This window comes from Lampetra planeri, chromosome 42, assembly GCF_965212315.1.
Source record: "Lampetra planeri chromosome 42, kcLamPlan1.2.h2, whole genome shotgun sequence".
In the NCBI taxonomy this organism is placed as follows: Eukaryota; Metazoa; Chordata; class Hyperoartia; order Petromyzontiformes; family Petromyzontidae; genus Lampetra; species Lampetra planeri.
Window position 1 is genome coordinate 7,667,808 of NC_136148.1, and position 22,539 is coordinate 7,690,346.

Consider the following 22,539-nt stretch of genomic DNA (forward strand, 5'->3'; position numbering starts at 1 on the left):
GTTAGTGGGGGCACAGACCATCGTCCGGCCGGATCAATTACCGTTTTTACAGGTGCTTAATGCGGGGGGAGAAAACGTCCGTGTCCCGGCCGGTACGGTTGTGGCACATGCCACTACGGCGTTTGCGACCCATGATTGTCCACATAGCCGGGGAGTTGTTGCTGGGGTTTCCGAGCCAAGGAGTTCGGATGATCGTTGGGTTGCTCAATTATGTGACGAAAATTCTTCCCTGTCCATGGAGCAACGTGGTGCGCTGCGTAAATTGTTGTTGACATATTCCGATGTGTTCAGCTCCGATGATTTGGATTTGGGCCGCACTTCCTTGCTTTACCATCACATTGAGACGGGCGATGCTGCCCCTATTCGATTAAATTCGCATCGGATGAGTCCTGCGGAGCGAGAACACGTACGGGGGGCAGTGGAAGACATGTTGGCTGCGGACATTATATCGCCATCTAACAGCCCATGGGGCGCTCCAGTCGTCTTGGTTAAGAAGAAGGATGGCAAATTGCGATTTTGTGTTGATTTCCGCAAATTGAATAAGATATCGGTGGCAGATGCGTACCCTCTGCCGCGTATGGATGACTCCCTCGACGCATTGTCGGGGGCTAAGTTCTTTTCCACACTGGACCTCTCTTCGGGATTTTGGCAGCTTCCCCTTGACGAGTCCTCACGGGAGAAAACCGCATTCCGTACGCCTCAGGGGTTATTTCAATTCAACTGTCTCCCGATGGGATTGAATGCGGCCCCTGCTACATTTCAAAGATTGATGGAGCTCGTTTTGACGGGGTTGCAGTGGGAGACATGTCTTATATATTTGGACGATATCATTGTCTTCAGCCGCACATTCGATGAACATTTGACGCGGCTGGAGACAGTGTTCACGAGGATGCGTTCTGCCAAATTGAAATTCAAACCAAAGAAATGTCACCTACTGCAACGGTCCGTCCGCTATTTGGGGCACATTGTGAGCGCTGAGGGAGTGTCCACGGATCCGGAAAAGACGGCGTGCGTCCGGGATTGGCCGACTCCGGCCACCGTGGGGGATGTTCGGCGGTTTTTGGGATTTGCCTCGTATTAACGAAGATTCGTGCCGGGTTTTGCGACGATTGCGAGGCCTTTGCATCTCCTTACGGGTAAAGGACGGAAGTTTGTTTGGGGACAGCCGGAGGAGGCGGCCTTTCGGAGTCTGCGTGATCTATTGGCCACGGCCCCAACATTGGATTATCCCGATTTCGATCACCCATTCATTCTTGATACGGACGCGAGTGACACAGGTATTGGGGCGGTGTTATCACAGTCTAAAGGGGGTGTAGAGCGTGTCGTGGCGTATGGTAGCCGAGTCTTGTCTCCTGCGGAAACCCGCTACTGTGTCACTCGCAGAGAACTATTGGCGGTTGTTTTTTTCCTACGGCAATTTCGACCATACCTCTACGGTCGTTCTTTTATTGTGCGTACGGATCATGCGGCCTTGCAATATGCCCTTAAAATTGACCAGCCATCCGGACAGTTGGCACGTTGGTTGGACACGCTACAGGAATTTTCCTTCCAAATTCAACATCGGAAGGGTGTGCGCCATGCGAACGCTGACGCACTTTCCAGATTACCGCGGCGCGGCCCTTGTAAATGTGAGTCGGGGACGCATAGGTGTTCGCCGATTCCAAACCCCCCTCAGCCGCTCACGTTGGCCGTCGAGAAGTCGGACACTCCGATGGAACCGGGACCGGCTGACGGGGTTTTGAATCTGCCGCGGTCTGTCTGGATCCGGGAACAGATGATGGATGAGTCATTGGTGTCCTTGCGGAAGCGGTCTGCTAAGGACAATGGGAGTCCGAGTACGGTTGTGGGGCCGCAAACCGCTCTCCGAGATGGTCTGCTTATGTGGCGGGAGGGGTTCCAGGAACGTTGGCGCCTGGTGGTACCAACGTCCTTGCGGTTCGAGTTGATTAGAACCCTCCATTGTGACACTCTCTTACATTTAGGGGTGCAGAAGACCTTGTTGACGTTGCAACGTCATTATTTTTGGCACGGCATGGCGACAGATGTCGTAGGGCACGTGCGCGCGTGCCCTGCGTGTGCACAACGTAAGCTGCCGAAACATCCTTACGTGCCGCCTCTCCAGTCGATTCAGGTGTCTCGAGTCAATGAATTGGTGGCACTGGACATATTGGGACCTTTTCCACCATCGGCGAGGGGTAATAAATATTTGCTGGTAGGGGTTGAGTACCTCTCCCGTTGGCCGATGGCCTGGCCGTTGCCCGATCAGTCGGCCGCGGCCATTACCGACGCCTTTTTGTTTGGGTATATTATGGATAAGGGGGCGCCTGAGAGACTCCTCACGGACCAGGGCAGGAATTTCTCTTCTAAATTATTGGCGGAAGTGTGCGCGGGCCTTGGGACTAAGAAAGTACGGACATCCCCATACCATCCGCAGACGGATGGTATGGTTGAACGGCTGAACAGGACATTGTCTGCCATGCTTTGCCATACCGTGAGTGAACAACAATCAGATTGGGATCTGCACATCCCCGGGGTGCTTTCGGCGTACAGGATGACGCCTCATGCGGCTACAGGATATTCGCCGTTTTACCTTATGTATGGTCGGGAAAACGTGCCGCCGGTGGATGTGCAATTGGGAACTGGGGTGAAGGGACCTCGGAAACCACTTCCTGAATACATTCAGGACACGGTTCGCCGAGTCACGGAGGCGCGGGAGAATGCCCGCGTGGCTACGGCCAAAGCCCAGGCCCGGAACGAGCGATATGCGCGACGGTCTGAGGGGGAGTGCCCTTGGAAGGTTGGGGACCTAGCCTGGCTTCATTGTCCACAGGTACGTCCGGGGACCTCGCCGAAATTGCACAAACCCTGGCATGGTCCCGTACGCCTCATTGCGGTTCCCAACCCACAGACAGCACGCGTCCAGATTGGGTCTCGTCGCTGGGTTGTGCATACGTCGCGCTTGAAACCATATGTTGCTCCCTTACATGATGCGTCATCCCCCAATGTTGCCTTGCCGGGGTCTGTTGCTGCTGACTCTCCCCTGCCTGCGTCCATTGATTTTGCTAGAGCGCCTGTCGTACCTGTTCCAGACAGGCCGGCCGTGACATTGCGGGGGACGAGGGGCCCTGCTCGGAGGACGCCTGCCAGGTCTGCGGGACCTTCGAGCCCTGCAGCGCTTCCGACCCAGCTGCGGGCACGGTCACAGGACAAGCCCAAGACTAACTCTTTAGAGACACGGGACGGCGGTGGACTTCCACCTGCGACAGGGGGATTACCCCCTGTCGTTCCTCGACTTTCATCGCGTTCCCGTTCTGCGAGTGGGCCGCCGACCGTCCGGGACGGGCCGGCGACCCGCACACGTTCCAAATCGCTTACGTTTCGTTGAGTGTTGTTGTCTTGTTATTTTCTTCTTACAGTTGTATTTATTGCATGCTTTTTGTACGCTCGTTGATGTTAATTGCGTTGTTGTTGTTGTTCTTGCTGTTACATTGTATGCTTAGTGTCCTTTAGGGGGGGAAGCTCGGTTTGCCGCATTACGATTTGCTATTGGTCAGCCGAGGTCGGCTGGGATTTTTCTACGGGGGAGGGTGGTGTAATGCGGGCGTAAGCGACCTTCCGGATGTGACGTCACGGGGGGTGGAGTCATGTGACGTGGGGGGAAGGTTCGGGGCTTTAAGCGGGTAAACCGGAAGGGGAAGGCAGTCGGGGTGTGAGCGGAATAGAGTGAGGCCACGCGGGCGAGTGTGGAGAGGGGGGGCGCCGACGGCCATCGGGAGCCAACCCCGAAGATAAGAGGAAGCTGCGGAGTGGTGTGCAGCTGCAGAGGAGACAGCCGGGAGGGCTGCGTGTTAGAGGCAGCGGTGTGGCTGCCAGGAGGAGCTGCGGAGAGAGAGGGAGAGAGGGCTGCTTGTTAGAGGCAGCAGTGTGACTGCGAGGAGGAGCTGCGGAGAGAGAGAGCAAGAAGCTGTCAGAGCTGCGGAGGGAGAAGAGCAGCAGCGAGTACAGCCAAGGGGGGCTGTGTGAGAGAAACAGCAGCAGAGCTGCTGTTGTGGATCGGGCCGACATTGGAGTCAGCACCGTGGAGAAGCTACAGAGTAAAGACAGCCGTGTGGGTGTACAGCACGAACCGAATAATAAAGGACACTGGGACAGACATCGTGGTCCAGTCGTTTATTACACATGTATTCCGCGTTCTGTCTGTCAATGCAATACCAAGCACGCATGTCTCCATGCTTCTTTGGGCACTTTTGAGTTTTTGTTCCATTGTTAAATAATTGTGCAACTGGTTTATGATACAGTATTTATTTATCAACAATACGGTTAACATGGTAAAATCTTGGTCACTATTGTACATAAGGGTATTGTACCTGTCCTGATTTTGCCCAGACAAGTTTGGGAACTGGCATCTGTGTGCAAGTAGCGGGACTTGATTTGTACCGAAATCGGCAGCACAAAAGCAGGAATTGTCGGGAGGTCTGATAGCAGGAAGGTTGGAAAATGCAGAGCGCATCACAAGAGGGTGGACTGGCATAGTCATTACGAAGATTTGTTCAGGAGAACATTGAAGGTCGGTTGGAAGGACAATCTGGGCATCAGCCAGCGCTTCCCAATGGAGGAGGAACAGCAAAATGATACGAACTCTCTCTCTCCTAAAGCCCTCTCGTGGCCAACAGCAGACCCAGAAATTGACATTTATCTCCTGAACATATCATGCACAAGAGTAGAATAGAGTGGACAGCATATGTCATTGTCTCATTAACCCGACGAGGATGAAGTATCGAGTCGACCACCGTCTGGAATGTAAACTCACGCCCTTCTGATTGCGAGCCGAGTCTTCCAAAGTGCTGCTACCAAGAGTAATTACCATATGAACCTTGACATTTTTATTGCATCACTACAGCCATGACAGTGATATCCTCCTGTACATTGAAAAGATGTACAAGAGATCCATAACTAGTAGACTGCTCTGCATTATACTGATTACTTGGGGCCTGGCCAATATCAACGAATTATTGGATGTCAGTGAGCTGTGATACAAAAGACATGAAGAACATTCCAAAGGACCAAATCTTGGTGTTTTACACCTTCACTAGGTCCATTTGAATTCACATGCACCTCCATGCAGCTGTAATTTTCTTTTTGTTATAATGCTACAATATCCCTGGGCAATAAACTTAAACAAATAAATACAAACGAATATTTGCAGCGGCCACAGTTGTTCGCTCTCAGAGAGAAATAATTATTCAGAGACACGGGATATCGCAGGGAGGCGAGAAGGCAGCCATTAAAACCGAACTAAACTATTTTTTTTCAGGGAGGAACAACAGTTCCACACTGCCCACCAGGGATTATTTGTCTGTCTGTCGTGCATAGCCACGCCCTCGATTTGTATTTCATAGAGCGCTTCGGGCGGGCTCAGCACCACGTGACGCACCGCCCCACACAGCTTGCGCCGCGTGACACGGATCGCACAAATGTGCTGTCCAACCAAGTTCCTACCTGCCCACTCCGACGGAACGCGTTTTATACCAGGCAAGGTCCACTGAGCTATATAGCTCTTCAGAAGCGACCTCGCCGCAAATGACAGCTCAACGAAGTAGCTTACCATCTGGAAATTTATAGCAGCCAAATACTCAAAACGCATGTTTCTACATGTGGATGGAAAAGCCGGAAGACTAACAGAAAAAGCCATGCCACCACGGGGAGAGATACATGCAAACTCCAAATATACAGGCGTCAAGGGTCGGGATTGAACCCACGACCCCATGTATACCTGTCGAGGTAGTTAACATCTCGCCACCGTGGCACCCACAGCTGGCGCCAACAATTGCCCAAGCTCTGTAGCACTATATTGGGATATTAGGCCAACTCCATAAATACTGAATCTTTATGCATGAGGGAGGAAACTGATGTACCTCCGACAAAAAAACCCCGCATGTGCGACGACGGTAACAAACACTAAATCCCCGTACAGATGTAAATCAATCCACTCGCTATACTGCCATACCCTGGCTAGCCATGAGATGGTGACCTCGCGGTCCGGCTAAAACTCCTGCCTGTGGATGCCATTTGCCTCTTGGAGGCTCAGTCGCCTTTGGTGGAATTTTCAAACCCTCCCCGACTCTCTCTGTTGAGCCATTGGCCGACTGGTGGCTCATCGTCAGACCCAGCACTGGTGACGATCTTCCATGAAGCTTCTGCGCCACAACCCCTCATTAACTCATTAAACCGCGTTCACTGCAAAATGCACGACACTCTACTGGATGCACAAATGGAACATTAAAAACTCGCCGGCAGTATGTGATTGTGGTCACCACCCAGAACCGAACCGTGGAACTCAATGCCCGATTCGCAAATACGAAGGTGGCGTCATCACATCGATTCACGACTGATGCAATAATCTCGCTCAACCACCTCAATGTAAAATCCCACTTGTTGCTCTATATCAACATCAGCCACACAGAGGAGATGTTCTTGGTAGGGGAGTGCACGGTCAGATATATGTATTTTTAAACCAAATACCTCTATAAGGTTGCTATCAAATATATACGATCCCAAACTGATACCATGCGATATTCTATGAATCAGCTCTCCATTTTGTTTTGTTATTACATCTCATCTTGAGCAATCTGGATTGGATTTCAATATGTTGCGGTGTCCTGGGAAACTAGAAAATGAGAGAAAACCCACGTGTGCGTGGAGATAACATCCCAAACCTCGTTACGAAATTGTGGCATCACAGGACCGAAAAATGTATAACTTGGGGAGGCCTTCATCTAGCAGTGGATATACTTTAGCTGATGATGATAGTCAAAATACGCAGTCTCTTTCGCAAATGGAAAGTTTATTTTTTTTAAAGAACATTTTCATTGTTAGTAAATATCAGTTGATTTTTATTATTGACAATTGTAAAACAAAGCTTAAACAATGCAATCTTTTACAGTATGTAAACAGTGAATGCACAAACAAAACCCTGGATTTTAAGGATCTACAAAAAACAAAAAAATGCTGAACATAAACACAAAATAAACATTGATAAATACATAAAAAGCCGAAGCTATGATAATAAAACCAAAACATTCGTAATATTTACACACACACAAGCAAAAATCAGCAACACATATTTGACCACTCTGTTGAATAATGTTGTAGGCATTGTGATGGGGTGTGATATTCTAATTCTCTACAAGCATCATTATCTTGTTTGCATATCTAAAAACGCGTGTATTGTTTTCAACACTTCTGCACTAACATTGCTGTTCAATTCATTATTTTCACTGCTCAATGATGACATAACGCAAAAAACGCACGCTCAACACAACCCGCGCATCTCCACGCTGCCTCGTTTTTACTCAGCCGTCCGACATCCTATACGTCTTCATCGCGACTGTGCCAGGCTGGGTGCACACGCCGCTGTGGGCCATCGCGCGATCGATCCGCTGAACCCGCCGCCTCTCGGAGTCGTCAGCAACGCCACAAGAGAGCACGATCTGGGAGCCCTCGGCAGCCACCACGGACGCGTAGGAGGTGTTCTCTTGACCTGCGGACGACATCAACGTCCCATTCGGGGTGGCTGGGAAGTGGCCAGTGTTGGGAGAAAATACGCCGCAAAATTGCAGCTGGGCTTTTAAAATACAACTCCCGTCAACGTTCTCCGTGGTAACCTCACGATGTGTCCCAGTAACATGAGTCGATGTGTTTATGGTGGATACGTTTAAATATATAAACAACAATTATGTTATAATATATAGACACTCTATATGGAGGTAAAGGTGTTTATTTTCTAACATAAACTTTTAAAAAGTTGAAGTGCATTTTCACATCGACACGATATGTATATATTACATTAATAACTGAAATCATGTAGATATATTACATCGTAGTACATCTGCATTTATGATTACACAATGTGTGGAACATATATATATAGCATAGACATATTTTTAATATTCACACAATTATCTTTATTTCACGATGAATAGTATGCTTGATTTTAACTGAGTGTTTTAATTATCTTATATTTTATCATGAAACTGATCAGTGCACTCTCATTCAAACCCCATGCAGAATTGGTACAGCCATGTAGCATTGTCTCTTAGACGTAAACACATAGACACATTAAACAGAACAGTGTCCCTAAATTAAACTTTTAAACATTTATTTTAGCATGTAAGGCCCACTGAGCTACACAGCTCTTTTTCAGAAGCAACCTGGCTCCAAATTATAATTTTATAAAGTTGCTTATCGTGTGTAGCAGCCAAATACTCTAAACGAACGTTTGTAAATGTGGAGAAAAAAAACGGACGACCCGGAGATAAAATCCACGCTACCACGGGAAGAACATATCAACTCCAAATATACAGCAGGCGTCAGAGTCGAGATCGAACCCACGACCTCCTGGAAACCAAGCGAGGTAATTAACATCTCGCCACAGTGGTGAATCTATAAAGCACGACACTGCACTTATTCATGCACATGCCGTAGATCGCATCGTTTGTATGGATTATGATGAGTGTTAGATCTGTAGTCCATAGCCGAAGACAACAAGTTATCAAGTTGTGTCTTTCATAGCCACGTGTTGTTGCAAGGCTTGCAACATTTAGAACGCAGTGCATGGACTAGTCCTGTGCGTGCAATTTGAGCAGTAACAGTTGCCCGAGTCATGCATTATACCCAGGCAGCAATCAATTCGTAATCCATTAAATAGAGGATGTCATATTTTGAATCTTACATTGATATTCATTGTTTTTTTGTCTCCATGCTTTCGCATTTACTTTATAATACGGTTATATTTTACACATTTAAATAGATGAAGTTTAAGAAACATTATGTGGTGATGCTGCTGCTGCTTTGGCAGTGGTGCACAAGCACAAACAACAACAAACTCAACACACTCGTCAACAACAGTGGCTTTACAATAAATATATAAGTGCCGACGTTTCGGGCAATGGCCCTTCTTCACAGCACGCAGAGGCCAGAGAAACAGAGTTAATCAGGGTTGGAGACTGCACTGGTTTACAACATGGGGCCGGATAAAAAAATGTTTTCCTATGTTTTATCCGTTGACCTGTTTTTAAATGGGCATATGAAGAGCTACGAATAGTTGCTTTTTTGTTCTTATGGCTGATGTAGATGCAGAGCAATAGCTACAATTTCACATTCAGGTGGTCAAGCCAGAAAACTGCGTCAAAAGCAGTGGAGTGTAATGCCGTGATGTCTGCTTCTTATTTGTGGATCAGGCATTGCGTCAATGTACGTTGTGAGGTCTGTTCTGGACGACCACAGCCGCACCCTGGAGAGTTTTTAATTTTCCACTTGTGCATCAGGTAGCCGAATCTGCTATGGTTTGTGCGGATGTGGTTTAGGGTGGACCAAGAGGTTTGTGGAAAATCAAACCTAGGGATCTTGTGTTGGGTCTTTCACAAGGTGTTTGTTTGTGAATTGTAGTAGCTTTTGAGATACAAGACAAATCTCCAAATAATCAAAAGCATTACTTTAAATAAAGCAATTTGAATAAAAATAAATGTATAAAATGTTGCTGACACAATGCATTTATTATGTTTATGATAAGTTTTTTTCTTCACCTGAGGACAATTGCTTGTGTTTCGATCGAAACGTCGTGATCTATTAGTTATTTTTCTATCTACGTGACGTTACCGAAAGAACCAAAGAGTATGAATTCCTGCAGTCACGAAAGTTTAAAATCAAGATTCATGATATAATTTGCTATGTTGACAATTGTGATTATTGTGACTTATGTATCAAACATCATTGTTACACGTGTGAAACACGACCTTTAAATTCAAGGGGTCCATACCGCCGGTGTGTGTTGTAAGTTCACGTAATTGTTTAATATTTGCAATGACGACATTTTACAAATCAACAACTAGCCAAATCTCGCAATATCTCGCATCTGTATAATAATAAATTATAAATGTATACCCCGTAATATATGTGTTAGCGGGCGGGCAGGCAGGCGTGAATAGATAATGCATAATGAACTCTTAACTGTGTTCTGCTTCTGTTAATGCACAAAGGAATGCATGTAAATCACCAACATCCTTCAGAGATATGTGAAAGGCGAGACAGATTTACCACTGAAACCCATATTTTAGAATTCATATGTGCTTTCCCAAAGCATCTCAAAATATATGCTGGACAGGATGATCGTTGGAGAGGGCCTCTGCTTTGGCAAGACTGCGTTGTCACGTCTGGGTGAATTCACTCATCACACCCTGACGAACATAAGTTGCAGCAGTTTTCATGGGTTATCAAAAAGCCTTCAGATTTATCTCATCATCATCTAAATGCTGTGAAAATTAACTGATACTCCTCCTATTAGCACGGTTGGCTATGTACAGTGCGAAAGAAATTCAACGTACTTACATAGGAAGCCAGAAGTTGTCTGCGACTGTCGCCCGCAACTCTTGTTAGCCACAGTGCCCCAAAGGGCCTCTGCGAAGGTTCTCATGATCCGTAGACACGGTCTTCCCATTATTTACCAAAAGCGGCACGGATAAGGCGAGTTTGGTGGCGCGCCCCTCTAATTCAGTACTGTAGAGGCGGCAAGTGAATATTTGCGGTGCCAGACTGTTTCCAAATGCATGGGGATTAAGCGTTGCCCCCTTGCGCGCGTGCGTTTTCTCTGGGTGCTCCGGTTTACTCGCCCGTGTATGAGCAGTCATCATTAACGGGCTAAAAACAACTTAAAATTTAAACTCAATTCAGAACCCTCCTGAAAAAGAGTCATGTGACTTAGTGTAAATTTCTGGATAAATAAGTAAATTGTTATATTATAATACAGAAGCCGTCACGGGTGGACGCTACTTTATTCCAATTGACCGCGAGATCTGCAAAGAGGAAGCCTCGCTCTAGTTGGGGACCATGACAGAGCCCCGATGGAGCCTGCAGCGTGTCCATGGTGAATCGACCTTTCACCTCATTCCCAATATGGATGTGGTAGCAGCAGTCATGAAGGATAAATAGCGCTGGCGGAAATGGCATTGATCCTGAGCTCCAGTTCTCAATCGACAACTCAATTCTGCAGGATTTCATGCCTCCATCCACGCAACATCTCCCACATCCATTTTTTTCCTTACCCCAAATGTTGCTGAAACCCTCATCCATACCTTCATAACTTCTCAACTCAACTATTGCAGTTATCTCCTCAACGGCCTCCCCAAATACCTCATCTCCAACCTCCATGTGATCCAAAATTCCACTGCCAGGCTTCTTACCTGCACCCGTAAACAAAACCACGTTACACCAACACTCCGATCCCTCCACTGGCTCCTAGTACAATTCTATATCTATTTAAAGATCGTATTTGCCATTCTTGCTATCACCCTCTCTTCCTTCATAAACATCCAAAAACAGCCCTACCCCCCTTCCATTCCTACGCAGCCTCTATTCCCTTGGCAATTACATTAAAAATACAGTGAAGAATAGCCACTAAACACAGCTCAGGGATAATAGATATATTTGTCGATTTTTATTAATTGTGCTTATCGTTGTTACTGTTGACTGACGAAGAAAAAATAAAATATCATACCGCCGTCAAGATCATCCATGGACGAGAAAGCCAGGTGCTCGAGTTAGCGATGAGGGACAAGGAGTCAAACCAGTGTCACCGCACCCATGAAGCACTGGGAATCTGTGGTTATGTGGGCTGCCCACACAATCACGTGACACAAACAGTGGAGAGGTCATAGCACGGACACCTCATTGCAGCTACACCTGAACATATACAAATCTTATCCTCATAATTTCTTAAACATCCTTGAGGATTCAGAAATAATGAGAAGAATCAACAATACCTTGTTCCCAGGGGGTGACAGGATTTGGGGACATGTATGAGTTTAGGAAAAAAAGGTTACAATGTAAAATTGGCGTCAGAAAGCCTGATGGCAGGGACAACGTTGAGCTATTGGTGAACACTGAAGGGTCGCATGAGAAGCAAAGAGTGGGATGGAGATACAGGTAGATACAGAGATCCCCCATATAGCCTTAACATATTTCTGGGGCAAGTGCTGTTAGCAAGAAACATTTTTATTCATTGACCAGGTAAGGCCCAATGAGCTATATCGCTCTTTCCAGAAGCGACCTGGTCACAAACGACAGCTCAACGAAGTGGCTTATCGCGTGCCAATTTATAGCAGTCAGATACAAATCCAAGCGACCACGGGGAAAACACACAAACTCCAAATATACATGCGTCAACGACAGCTCAACGAAGTGGCTTATCGCGTGCCAATTTATAGCAGCCGGATAAAAATCCACGCGACCACGGGGAGAACACACAAACTCCAAATATACATGCGTCAGGGGCGGGTTCGAACCCACGACCTCCTCTACATCAAGCGAGGTAGTTAACATCTCGCCACCGTGGCACCATATAAAGGCCGGCACGACACACGAGGGGGTGGTGTCAGGACCACGCCGAGCCGCCTTTGTCTCCCTCGTAGTGATGTTCTTGTACATCGCACCAGGTATGAATTTGAGGCCGAGTCGACCTAGGGGAGGCCTAGGACTGATTCAAGATTATTTTTGACTGGTGTTGATCGTGAGCAGGAATCAAACTCGGGTGGCCGGGTTCGCAGAGCAGCGTGACAACCGCTACACTACCACTCTGCACTACTCACTGGAGCAAGTTACACACAAACCCACACACACACAATGGAATATACAGCACATGAAACAAGACGCGTGGATACACAATAAAAGCAATGCACCCACAAATTGTTTCAATGGTTGTCACACAGACATGCTACAATTCTGCGTTTTTAAAGTATATCGTGCATTTTGTTTACTTTAACGACTTTATAATTAAACATAATAACGCGTAATAATTTCACACTTACCCTCTGTACAGCATGTGGCAAGCAACACAATAAAGCATCCGAATGTAGTCATCATGTCAGCCCTGGAAATAAATAAATATACATGATTTTGCAATGCTTCGTGGTAAATTGTCCCGATCGCGCACACACGCAGATTATTTGCTCCATCTCCTCGGCATACGTTCCCTTTGGGAATGTATGTATGTTGAACTTATTTCGCACCATACGTAGCCAACCGTGGTATTCGGAGGTGCGGGAAAACGTTCCATGCCTTGGCTGCCACTCCATCATCAACCTTGACCGATATACTTGCACTGATTCATTAATTTTTCTTCAGGCACATTGATGTTGCTTATCCATGATCACACTCAGTTTTCCAAAAGCACTCACTGCACCATACTCTCACTCCTTAGTCATATATTTAATTGCTTATTAAACTTGTACGTGACTTGTACGTGTGTGTATATATTGTGGGATATACAGTAAATTTGTATTCCAATTTTGGAGGCCTTTTTTTGTAAGTTCTTCAATCATTCCCTCGAGTTCATTTGAATTGGTTGTTATGACTATGTAATTCAAAGATAATAGTACGTGAATATGTTAACGTAGTTTCAATCAAAACGTCGCGAATATATTTGCTAAAATTGCCTGAGGATTGCTCTTTAACTTCCCGGTGAGCTGAAATAATTGGCACGTTAAACACTTGTACACGTGGAAAAAAAAATGTTGGCTGTGTCGAGTGGTGGACGGTCTTAACGACACAATTGTGGGCATATCATTCAGTGGCCTAACCCAAACATCTATTATGAATCATAATAAGACTGCAACAACCCAAGCTTTACTTTAAAACATAATTCCAGCCTTTGTCAATCCAATATCCATGCCGGTCATTATGGCTTTTTGACCACACTTCACCAGACTGGTCAGTGCACATTGGTGAAGTGAAAGGCCGGCACTGGTTCTGATATCACTCGCTACCGATGTTGGTCATGGCTCGGAATTAAACTCAGGTTGCTGGGTTTATAGCGCAGCGGATTAACCACTGCGCCACGGCTCCACCATTCATGACTGTCATGAGAAATTCTGAGAGTGTGAACGTGTGCTCAATGCATGTCTATGCCTTTGTTCCTCCTATCCAGATTGTGTAAACATCTTCTCAAGTTGCTGTGAGCATTTAAATTTTGACTTAAAAATTTCGTGACTGTAGGAATTCATATTCGTGGTTCTTTCGGTAAAGCCACGTAAATAGAAAATAAAATAAAATAAAAGCAAAAAACCCACAACGTTTCGATTGCAACACAAGCGGTCTTCATCAGGCGGAAAGAAAAGAGGGCAAGCCTCCAAATGCTGCTGTGAGCAGCCTCGGTGAGCGTAATACATTTACGAAATGCATTCATGTAACGAGATGAAAACCCATCCACAAGTGGGGTTTACCCTTAAGTATTATTCAAATAACTTCTCGAACATTTAATAAACTGCTCTTATTACCCCAAGTCCCGTATGTGCACTACAACCACTAACCAGTTAACTTGCCTCGTACGATTTCATTCACGTGTGTACTGGAAGTAATACGAATGTGTAAACTGTTTTTAATGAACTATAATTGTTTGTGTTAACATCATAGCCTTATGTGAACACACGTGACAATTTTAATATATACACGAGTAAAACAATGTTTCGTAAGACATTATTACCTTCAAGGTCCGCACAACCAGCCCTCTTGCGTGCTTACTCAACCTCGTGCACCCTGGCTACTTGTCCCAGAGAACGTCTTATCGTCAAACAATATCGCACCTACACACGCGTGTCGAACTTTCGCACACCTGCTCAGCGGGTTGTAAGCTGTGAAAAATCCCGTGCATTGCGAGACCACATTAGCCACAATTCTTGTGAAAGGTGGCGCCCTAATTTTTTTTTCACCCTTTGCCCATGAGCAGCTATGTTTCCACAGTTGTACGCATACCTACTAGTGGGAGGCACGTTATAAAATTGAGATGTTTCTTCACAATGCAGCTAAATTACACCTTCATACGCATTACTGATTGTAGAGTTGCTATGATTAAGAGTCTTAGCCTGATGCTGAGTGCACTGCAGTGGATCACTTTTAAGTAGAGTTATATTACATCTTACCGAGTACATTAAAACACAATACAATTGTGAAATACAAAAACACTTCATAGAGTGAAATTAATAACATTTCGCATCATGACAATGATATTGACATATAGTAATTATATAATACACATAATCAGAATATGTATTTATACTGGAGTAATCTGAGCTATAAAGCACTTTTTCACAGATGTCCAGTAGAGGAGGGTCAGAACATTTCAACAAACAATAAAAAAAATACGATACGAGTGCAAAGTATAGGAAAGGTAAACAAATCACTTGAAACAAATATACACAACTGTATTCTACACTCCTTAAACGGAGGAACAGCAAAACACAAACTCTGTGCACTGAATTAATCCCTCTCGTAGTGGCGAACAAACCTCGACATCGGCACCAAACTCCTAAACCACATAACTACCAACACAAGGAACAATAACATTGAATTAAATCACGACATCCATAGTTCGGTGCAGTAGGTATATTGTTACGCCTGTTTGCTCGGGAGCGCCTCCCTGAGTCTCAAGACTTATTTTTTTAAGAGAGTCCTGACACGTTTTTGGCTGCTATAAATTTCCACTTGATGATAATCCACTTCGTTAAGCTATCATTTAAATGTGGCCAGGTCGCTTCTAAAAAGAGCTGTGTGTATTTGGTAAAATAAAAAAGTTTTAAGTATTCATATAAGGGGACGATGTTGATGCTCTGTACATGTCATCACAATTGAGCCATTTGCAGGCAGTGTTTCAGAATTGGGATGTTTGGCCAATACCACTTACATTGGGGTTTTCTTTTAGCTATGGGAGGAGACCGGGGCGCTGTAAGGAACCTCTTGCAGATTCAAGGGGAGAACATACAAAAACTCTCACACACAAAGTCGTCCCAGTTGGGAATCGAACCCAGATCCTTCTGACTGTGAGACACGAGTTGTTACCTGCGGCGTCAGCCTGTCGCTGCAAGCTCGTCAACAACACTTTGGCCTTAAAATACATAGCAGGCGACGTTTCGGGCAATGACCTATTCTTTGTTCGAAACGTCGCCTATTATTTATTGTATCTCTCTTCTGGCCGATGATACATTCACTAATGTATCGTAAACCATCGACTCCCGAAACGCACGGTTCGTTGCAACAACAACCGCTATTCGCCATTAAGTGGCGGTGACATCACCAGGGCGCTTGTGCCAGGCTACGTGCACGTCGATGCCACGTGAAATGTCGAACGGCCGTTGGCAGGAGGTCACGGGGCAGACCCAAATCGACTAAATGAGAAGACTGACCGATGCACACCTCTTGCGCCCCCTACTGTGCCAACGTTTCGATTCGCTGCACACACAGCAGCAGCAAATGTCGACTGCGGGAATCGATCGATTTATCTCTCCAATCACTCCGCTGAAAATGTGGCCGCCGAGTGCCACTCGACCCACGGGCTGCGGCCTCGCGTGAGCGGTCGAAGTCGAAGGAGGTGGAGGTGGCCCACGATTCATGGCAGGGCTCCCCCCCCGGGGCCTACCCGTGGCCTCGCTGTGCTCGCTGTGCGCCCGCTCCCTGGTGTCCGACCACGGCCGGGCGCGGCATGAGCTGCGCCGCGTCCCGGACTCGCTGCTGCCGCTGCTGCTGTGCGCAGCGCTGCGCGGTGACCGGCCGCTCGTGGCCGGGGACCTGGTGCGGGCCTGGCCCTTCCCCGTGCTGGACCTGGCCGAGGTCCTCGCCTGCTGGGGCAGGGCGGCGGGCCTCGCACAGCCCAGCGCGCCCTGCTTGCAGGCCTGCATCTCCGCGCTCACGCGTCGCCGCGTCACGCGGGGCGCCGACGACGAGGAGGACGAGGTGATGTTGGAAGAGGCCGAGGGGCCAGAGGGCCGAGGTGGGCCGCGCTCACCGTGCGCACTCCGCCTTCTCGACCTCACGGGCCTGCCGGACGAGGAGAATGAGACGGCCCTTCGGAGAACCACGAACAGCTGGTCCCGCAGCGCGGCTCTCGCCAAGGCCGTGCTCGGTGACGGGAAGCGCAAGTGGGAGGCCGTGGACGGGCCCGGCGGGTCTCCCCCGAGGCCTCCTACCTACCACCGCCGCCGCGTGGTTGTCCACGCGAACCTCGTGGTGAACGTGAGCTCGTACGAGGCGCTGCTGGCGGCTCTCCAGATCAGCTGCCGAGCGAGCTCTGCGCTCAGCCTGCGCTGCCGCGACCTCCGCGTCGAGGAGCTGTCGCTGCGTCGTCTGTGCCGCTTGCTCGAGGCCCTGGAGGCCCGCGAACCCGCGCTGCGCAAGCTGGACCTGGGCTTCAACAACATGGGCCTGCCGGGCCTGGCCGCGCTGCTTCCGCGACTCGCTCGCTTCCCGCACCTGCGGAGCCTCAACCTCGCCTACAGCAACGTGGACGTGAGACGTCTCCCGCAGGGGAGGCCCGAGAGGGGGGGCGAGGAGGCGTTCTGCAGGGTCGCGGAGGCCCTCAAGGAGCTCGGTGCCCTCAAGGAGCTCAATCTGGAGGCGTCCAGGCTGAGCGACCGCCTTCACCAGCTGCTGGCGTGAGCAGCAGCAGCAGCGCCGTGAGCCCTCACTGGGTTCTGTTTAACAATTCTAGATTTTAAGCTTTCGTGACGGCAAGGATTCATACTCTTAGGTTCTTTCGGTAAAGTCACGTAGGTAAACAACGCTCATGAGCAGACGATTTGGACAATATTTGATGGTCATGGGACGAACATCAAAACTAAATAATTTTTTGTTATTTAACCAGCTCAGGCCAACTGAGCCATATGATGGCTCTTTTCAGAAGCGACCTGGCCACAAATGATAGCTCAACGAAGTGGATTTTCACGCGGAAATGTATAGCTGCCAAATGCTTTGAACGCACGTGTATACATGTGGAGGGAAAAACCGGAGAACCCGGAGAAAATACACGCGACCACGGGGAGAGAGACATGCAAACTCTAACTATACAGCAGGCGTCAGGGTCGGAATCAAACCCAAGACCTCCTGTATACCTGGCGATATATTTAACATCTCGCCACCGTGGGGCTCACTTAAAAAATACATTGAGTGTTTTACACATCCCATTAGTACACACGGTCTTCATTTGGTAGTGTATAATTCAGAAGCACTGCACCGGTTTCGACATTCATTTTCCCATTAGAAGTCAGGCTTTCTTTAACCAAATTCTGAATTGCCAGATGTTTATAGGCAAGGACCCTCTCTTGTGATATATAGTTCCTAGTCAGATGTGAAACTATACACCACAACACGAAATAATGTGGTTCTGGAGAATGCCGTATTAGTCGCAATAATCAGAACACACACCTTTTCATATTTATAAAACTACATACAGTATTGTATAATCATTGACAACGACACTCCATGGTAGATATTGTATCTAAAACAGTATATAAATCCCAACAGTAATACGTTTTGATGTATCAATGCATTAGCACTCAAGTTTGTTTAACAAGCCTTGTTTAACAAGTCTACTGGACATCGATGAAAACTATAGCTAATCGGATTCCTCCAGTATAAATAAATATTCCCATTCTAGTATAAATAAATATTCCCATTCTGATATTATTACACTCATTTACCTTGTAAAGTCTCACTGAATCTCAATGTTATTTTTCAGGAGGGTCCTGCTAAGTCTCTGAAGGAGGGGGCAATGTTATGTGTAATACCAATTTAGTAATTTGTGGATAATTTTTCAACATTGGGATATTTGGTCAAGAGCAACTATATAGAACAGTATATTTTTTAGCTCATGAGGCCCAGAAGATTGAAACCAGTTCGGATTTTGCTGCTTAGAACAAATTCTGCTGGAAAACCATTAGGCTGGAAGGCTGATGCACTAAATATATACATGTTAATACTGGTAGGAACTTCCTGGTTACACCAGCCCACGGGATTATTGTGTCCGTCGTGCAGAGAGGGGCTGGGTGGGGAGGGAGGGGCCGGGTGGGGAGGGGAGGGTGGGGAGGGGCTGGGTGGGGAGGGGATGGGTGGGGAGGGGATGGGTGGGGAGGGCGTGGTGGGGAGGGTGGGGAGGGGCTGGTCACCCCGTGGTGCCCTTATAAAACTCAACGTTTAACATACGCCGGCTTGTGCCCGCCCTCACAGTCGGGCATATTTGCGGAATACACCACGCCGCCATTGACCGAGCAACCCAACGTTCCTACCAGCTCCCTCCGCAGGAATGTGTTGTGTAAACATAGATGGAGGTTTATGATATGCATGTGTTTGTGTGATTCCTCGTATGGTATGAAAAACGTAAGTGTTGTGCGTGGTGTGTATGCAGTGGCATTGCTCCCCTGGAGAGTCTGGGGCTTGCTTACTGCTCCCTCACCCCTGGCGACATGGCGTCACTTACGGCCTCACACCACACGGAGAGTCTCCGCTGTCTGGACATCAGTGGCAGTGGCCTTGGTCAGCTGATTCCAGGTGACTTCCTTGCAGTGATACCTTGTTGCTGCAATGTGAATTTAAATTGATGTCCTACTCATCTTCTGAATAATAGCCATGAGCCAGTGACAGAAATTCTGCATTCCTATGTTGGGATCGAGTCTATCCATTGGACAACCACTGTACTTATCCACAAAGTAGGATGATGGGTGGAGAATCTCCAACCAAGATTCGAAGGGTGGTGTAACGTAGAAAGTTCTCAAATGGCAACAGCAAAATGTTACTCGTTTCATTAAATAAAAAGTTACAGGCCCAAACCTATCTCGCATTTGGTGTATGTTTCCAGAATATGAGACAATACTAAAGGTAATGGAACATTTTTTGGCAAATATATATTTCAGGAATTAATTTCAGGTGACTTTTTGATTGACATGAACTCACTCACATTTGTTATTTGTAAAAAAGCCTACTGGATAACAATATCGATGCCTTGTCGAATCATATGCTAACTCTATACTATCTCTACTCAGGACTGTGTTCCTTGGTGGGACGCACCACAGCCCATCTCCAGGAGCTGAGTCTTATTGGCTGTGGTTTGGCTGATCATCACATCCCAGCGCTGTTGGCAGCCCTGCCAGCCTGCCAGGCCCTGCAGCAGCTGCGTGCTCAAAACAACCCACTCTCCCTACAGGCCCTGCTGCAGTTGACGACCTGCCTGGCCTCCTTACCTGGCCTGAAAGCTTTTTATTATCCCGTGCCCTTAGAATGCTACGTGTCGGGCTTAGCCGCCAATCCCCTGGCTGATCAGTTGTTGGAACACCCTGTGCAGCTGGACTCTCATGCCCGTGCACACTCGGAACTGAGCAGTGTCTTCGTCAGCCTCAGTAAGAGAGATGTCTTGCTGTCAACCACTTTGTACCCCACTATTCTTGCATATGGAAATATTTCCATGAGCTGAATGCTAGCCATGAGAGGGCATCAAGAAAGAGTTCGTGTAATTTTGCAATTGCTCCGTTGAAGGAGTGCAGACTACATTGGTTAACTATATGGTCCATAGTTTGGGTTGTATGGGCGCAGTCTCACTGTGGAATGTCTTTAATGATCCATTGATGAAGATATGCGCATCAACGTTTTAAATAGAGTATTGAGACTCCACAGTGAGCCTTCCCTGGTTAAAACAAGTGACATAATTAGTATTCATGGTTAAAAGTCGTGTATTTAGCGGTTTTGATTTGCGGTGATTCGTTTACAACCGTTAAATACCTCGTGCAATGTTATTTTGTAACTTACTAACCCACCCCTACTGGAAATTTGTAAAAAAAAGATTTATCCAGGATAAATAAAGATTCTTGTTCATTTTGGATGCTGCACTCATTTGCTGCAAATGTTGATGATGTATACCCGGGAAACTGGATAAATGGGAACATCCGTGGAACAAATAAAATCAACAGCCTCGTCAGGAGATGCAATTGACCTGTCAAAATCAAGATTGCAATTCACAGTGTGCTGCTGAACCAGTACCACCACTGGCATTCTGAGTTCTGCTCGTGGAAGATCAAAGCGAGTCCTTGATTGAAGATCAAGAACGTGGACTTCACCGAAACTGCCAATTGCGGTGAAATGCAGAAACTATAAGGCATCTTATCACTGGTGACTGCCTAAACACAACCACGCTGTGTTCTGGTGTAAAAAGTTGATTACTCCGCTCAGCGCTGGGATGCTGCGGTAGAATAGCTTACAATAATGAACGCACAACTGTAGTCTGTGTTGTCAAACGCCACGCAAAATAAACAATTAGAAGACTGCATACCTGACCACCCATATGGTTTACCCGTATTCTTGTACAGGGAAATTGAGTTTTCAGGTCCATATGGCGTACAGCCGTTTCAATACGGGCAAAAAATAATATTTGTGTTTCTCCCTTGTGATGGGACTTTGAAGGATGAACGTTGAGATTTTTAAGGGCGACCAATAAGGTCTGAATTGGTCTAATAAGGTAGGCACTGATAAGGGGTTGATTGGTTTGAGACTTATATTATCAGTGGTTATAACTATTCTTTGGGTCTTTCTGTAAAGTCACGTAGATAGGTTCAAAGAAAAAAAAACTACGACGCTTTGATCGCAACACAAGCGGTCGTCATCAGGAAAAGGGGGTTAGCCTCTAAAGGCAAACTTTATAAAGGTTTAAAGATGGGCGTAGCCCAAGTGTGTCAGCAGCATGAGCGGGGCAGCTAATGTCAATGTAGGGGAAAACAAACGACACCGACAGTGGGTCTCCAATCAAAGGGCCGCCAGGCAAACATTGCACCTCGCTCCACACTCCGACACTGCTGATGGTGGAGATTGCTGCTAGAGGTGATGGTAGTAGTGGGCAGTGATAATGCTGGTGGTAGGCTTCCACCAATTAAAGGGCTACCAGGTCTAACATGGAAATATTACAGCCAGTTATGACTTAAACTGGTTGATAACTGTGAAGGATGTGATCCCTGACATGCAATACCCCGGCGTCTACAAACTAAGTTGCGTCTGCGGCAGTAGTTGCATTGGGGAAACTAAGCGACATTTCTCGGACTGAGTCCGTGAACATAAAGCAGATCTGAAACACGGTAGGACCAATACCTCGGCCATGGCTGATTATTGCTTTAATGCGGTGGGCTCACGAAATGGATTTCTCTAAGGCGAAGGTACTTTGCAAACCCACTGGCTATCAACGAAGATTTGTTCATGAAGCCATCCATATATACAGACATGGGGCCGTCCATAAATGACGTCACGCACCTAGGGGGGGGGGGTCAGACATTTGTGACGAGTGGGGGTGGTTTGAGAAATGTGACATCACATCAAAATGTGCAACTTTAAATAAATATAGACAACACGTTCTACTTAATTCGACTTTTTAATAAATGTTTTCTCCTACAACATCAGAGTGCAGCAGCACATTACATACGCACTACAATGACAATAGTTTAAAGCGATTTCAAGCATGTTTTATTTTTGGGGGGGGGGGCAGAGCTTTGTGACGTCATATTTGAGGAGGGGTCTGACTGTGACGTCGTGTGACGAAGGGGGGGGGGTCAAAAATCGTCCAAAATCGCGTGACGTCATTTATGGACGGCCCCCAAGCTTTAAGTCAAGTGGTGATAACCACTGTGGTAGTCACGTTTAAAATGCTAGTACGGATGCGCATAGAGACCCCACCGTGACAACGTAACG

The 22,539-nt window shown here is 47.0% G+C and overlaps 1 protein-coding gene and 1 long non-coding RNA gene across 2 annotated transcripts; one reads left to right on the plus strand and one right to left on the minus strand.

Moving 5' to 3' along the window:
* Positions 1 to 6,965: 6,965 nt before the first annotated feature.
* LOC144732359 (uncharacterized) lies at positions 6,966 to 16,600 on the minus strand. The gene is made up of 3 exons (XR_013588181.1): positions 14,534 to 16,600; positions 12,861 to 12,922; positions 6,966 to 7,540 (listed from the first exon to the last, which is right to left on the minus strand). It is a non-coding gene; the product is annotated as an uncharacterized LOC144732359 (long non-coding RNA).
* LOC144732358 (leucine-rich repeat-containing protein 14-like) lies at positions 16,259 to 20,682 on the plus strand. The gene is made up of 3 exons (XM_078613834.1): positions 16,259 to 17,474; positions 19,223 to 19,365; positions 19,857 to 20,682. Exons 1-3 carry the CDS (start codon positions 16,435 to 16,437, stop codon positions 20,282 to 20,284), a joined length of 1,611 nt encoding a protein of 536 aa, XP_078469960.1. The 5' UTR covers positions 16,259 to 16,434; the 3' UTR covers positions 20,285 to 20,682.
* Positions 20,683 to 22,539: the final 1,857 nt, after the last annotated feature.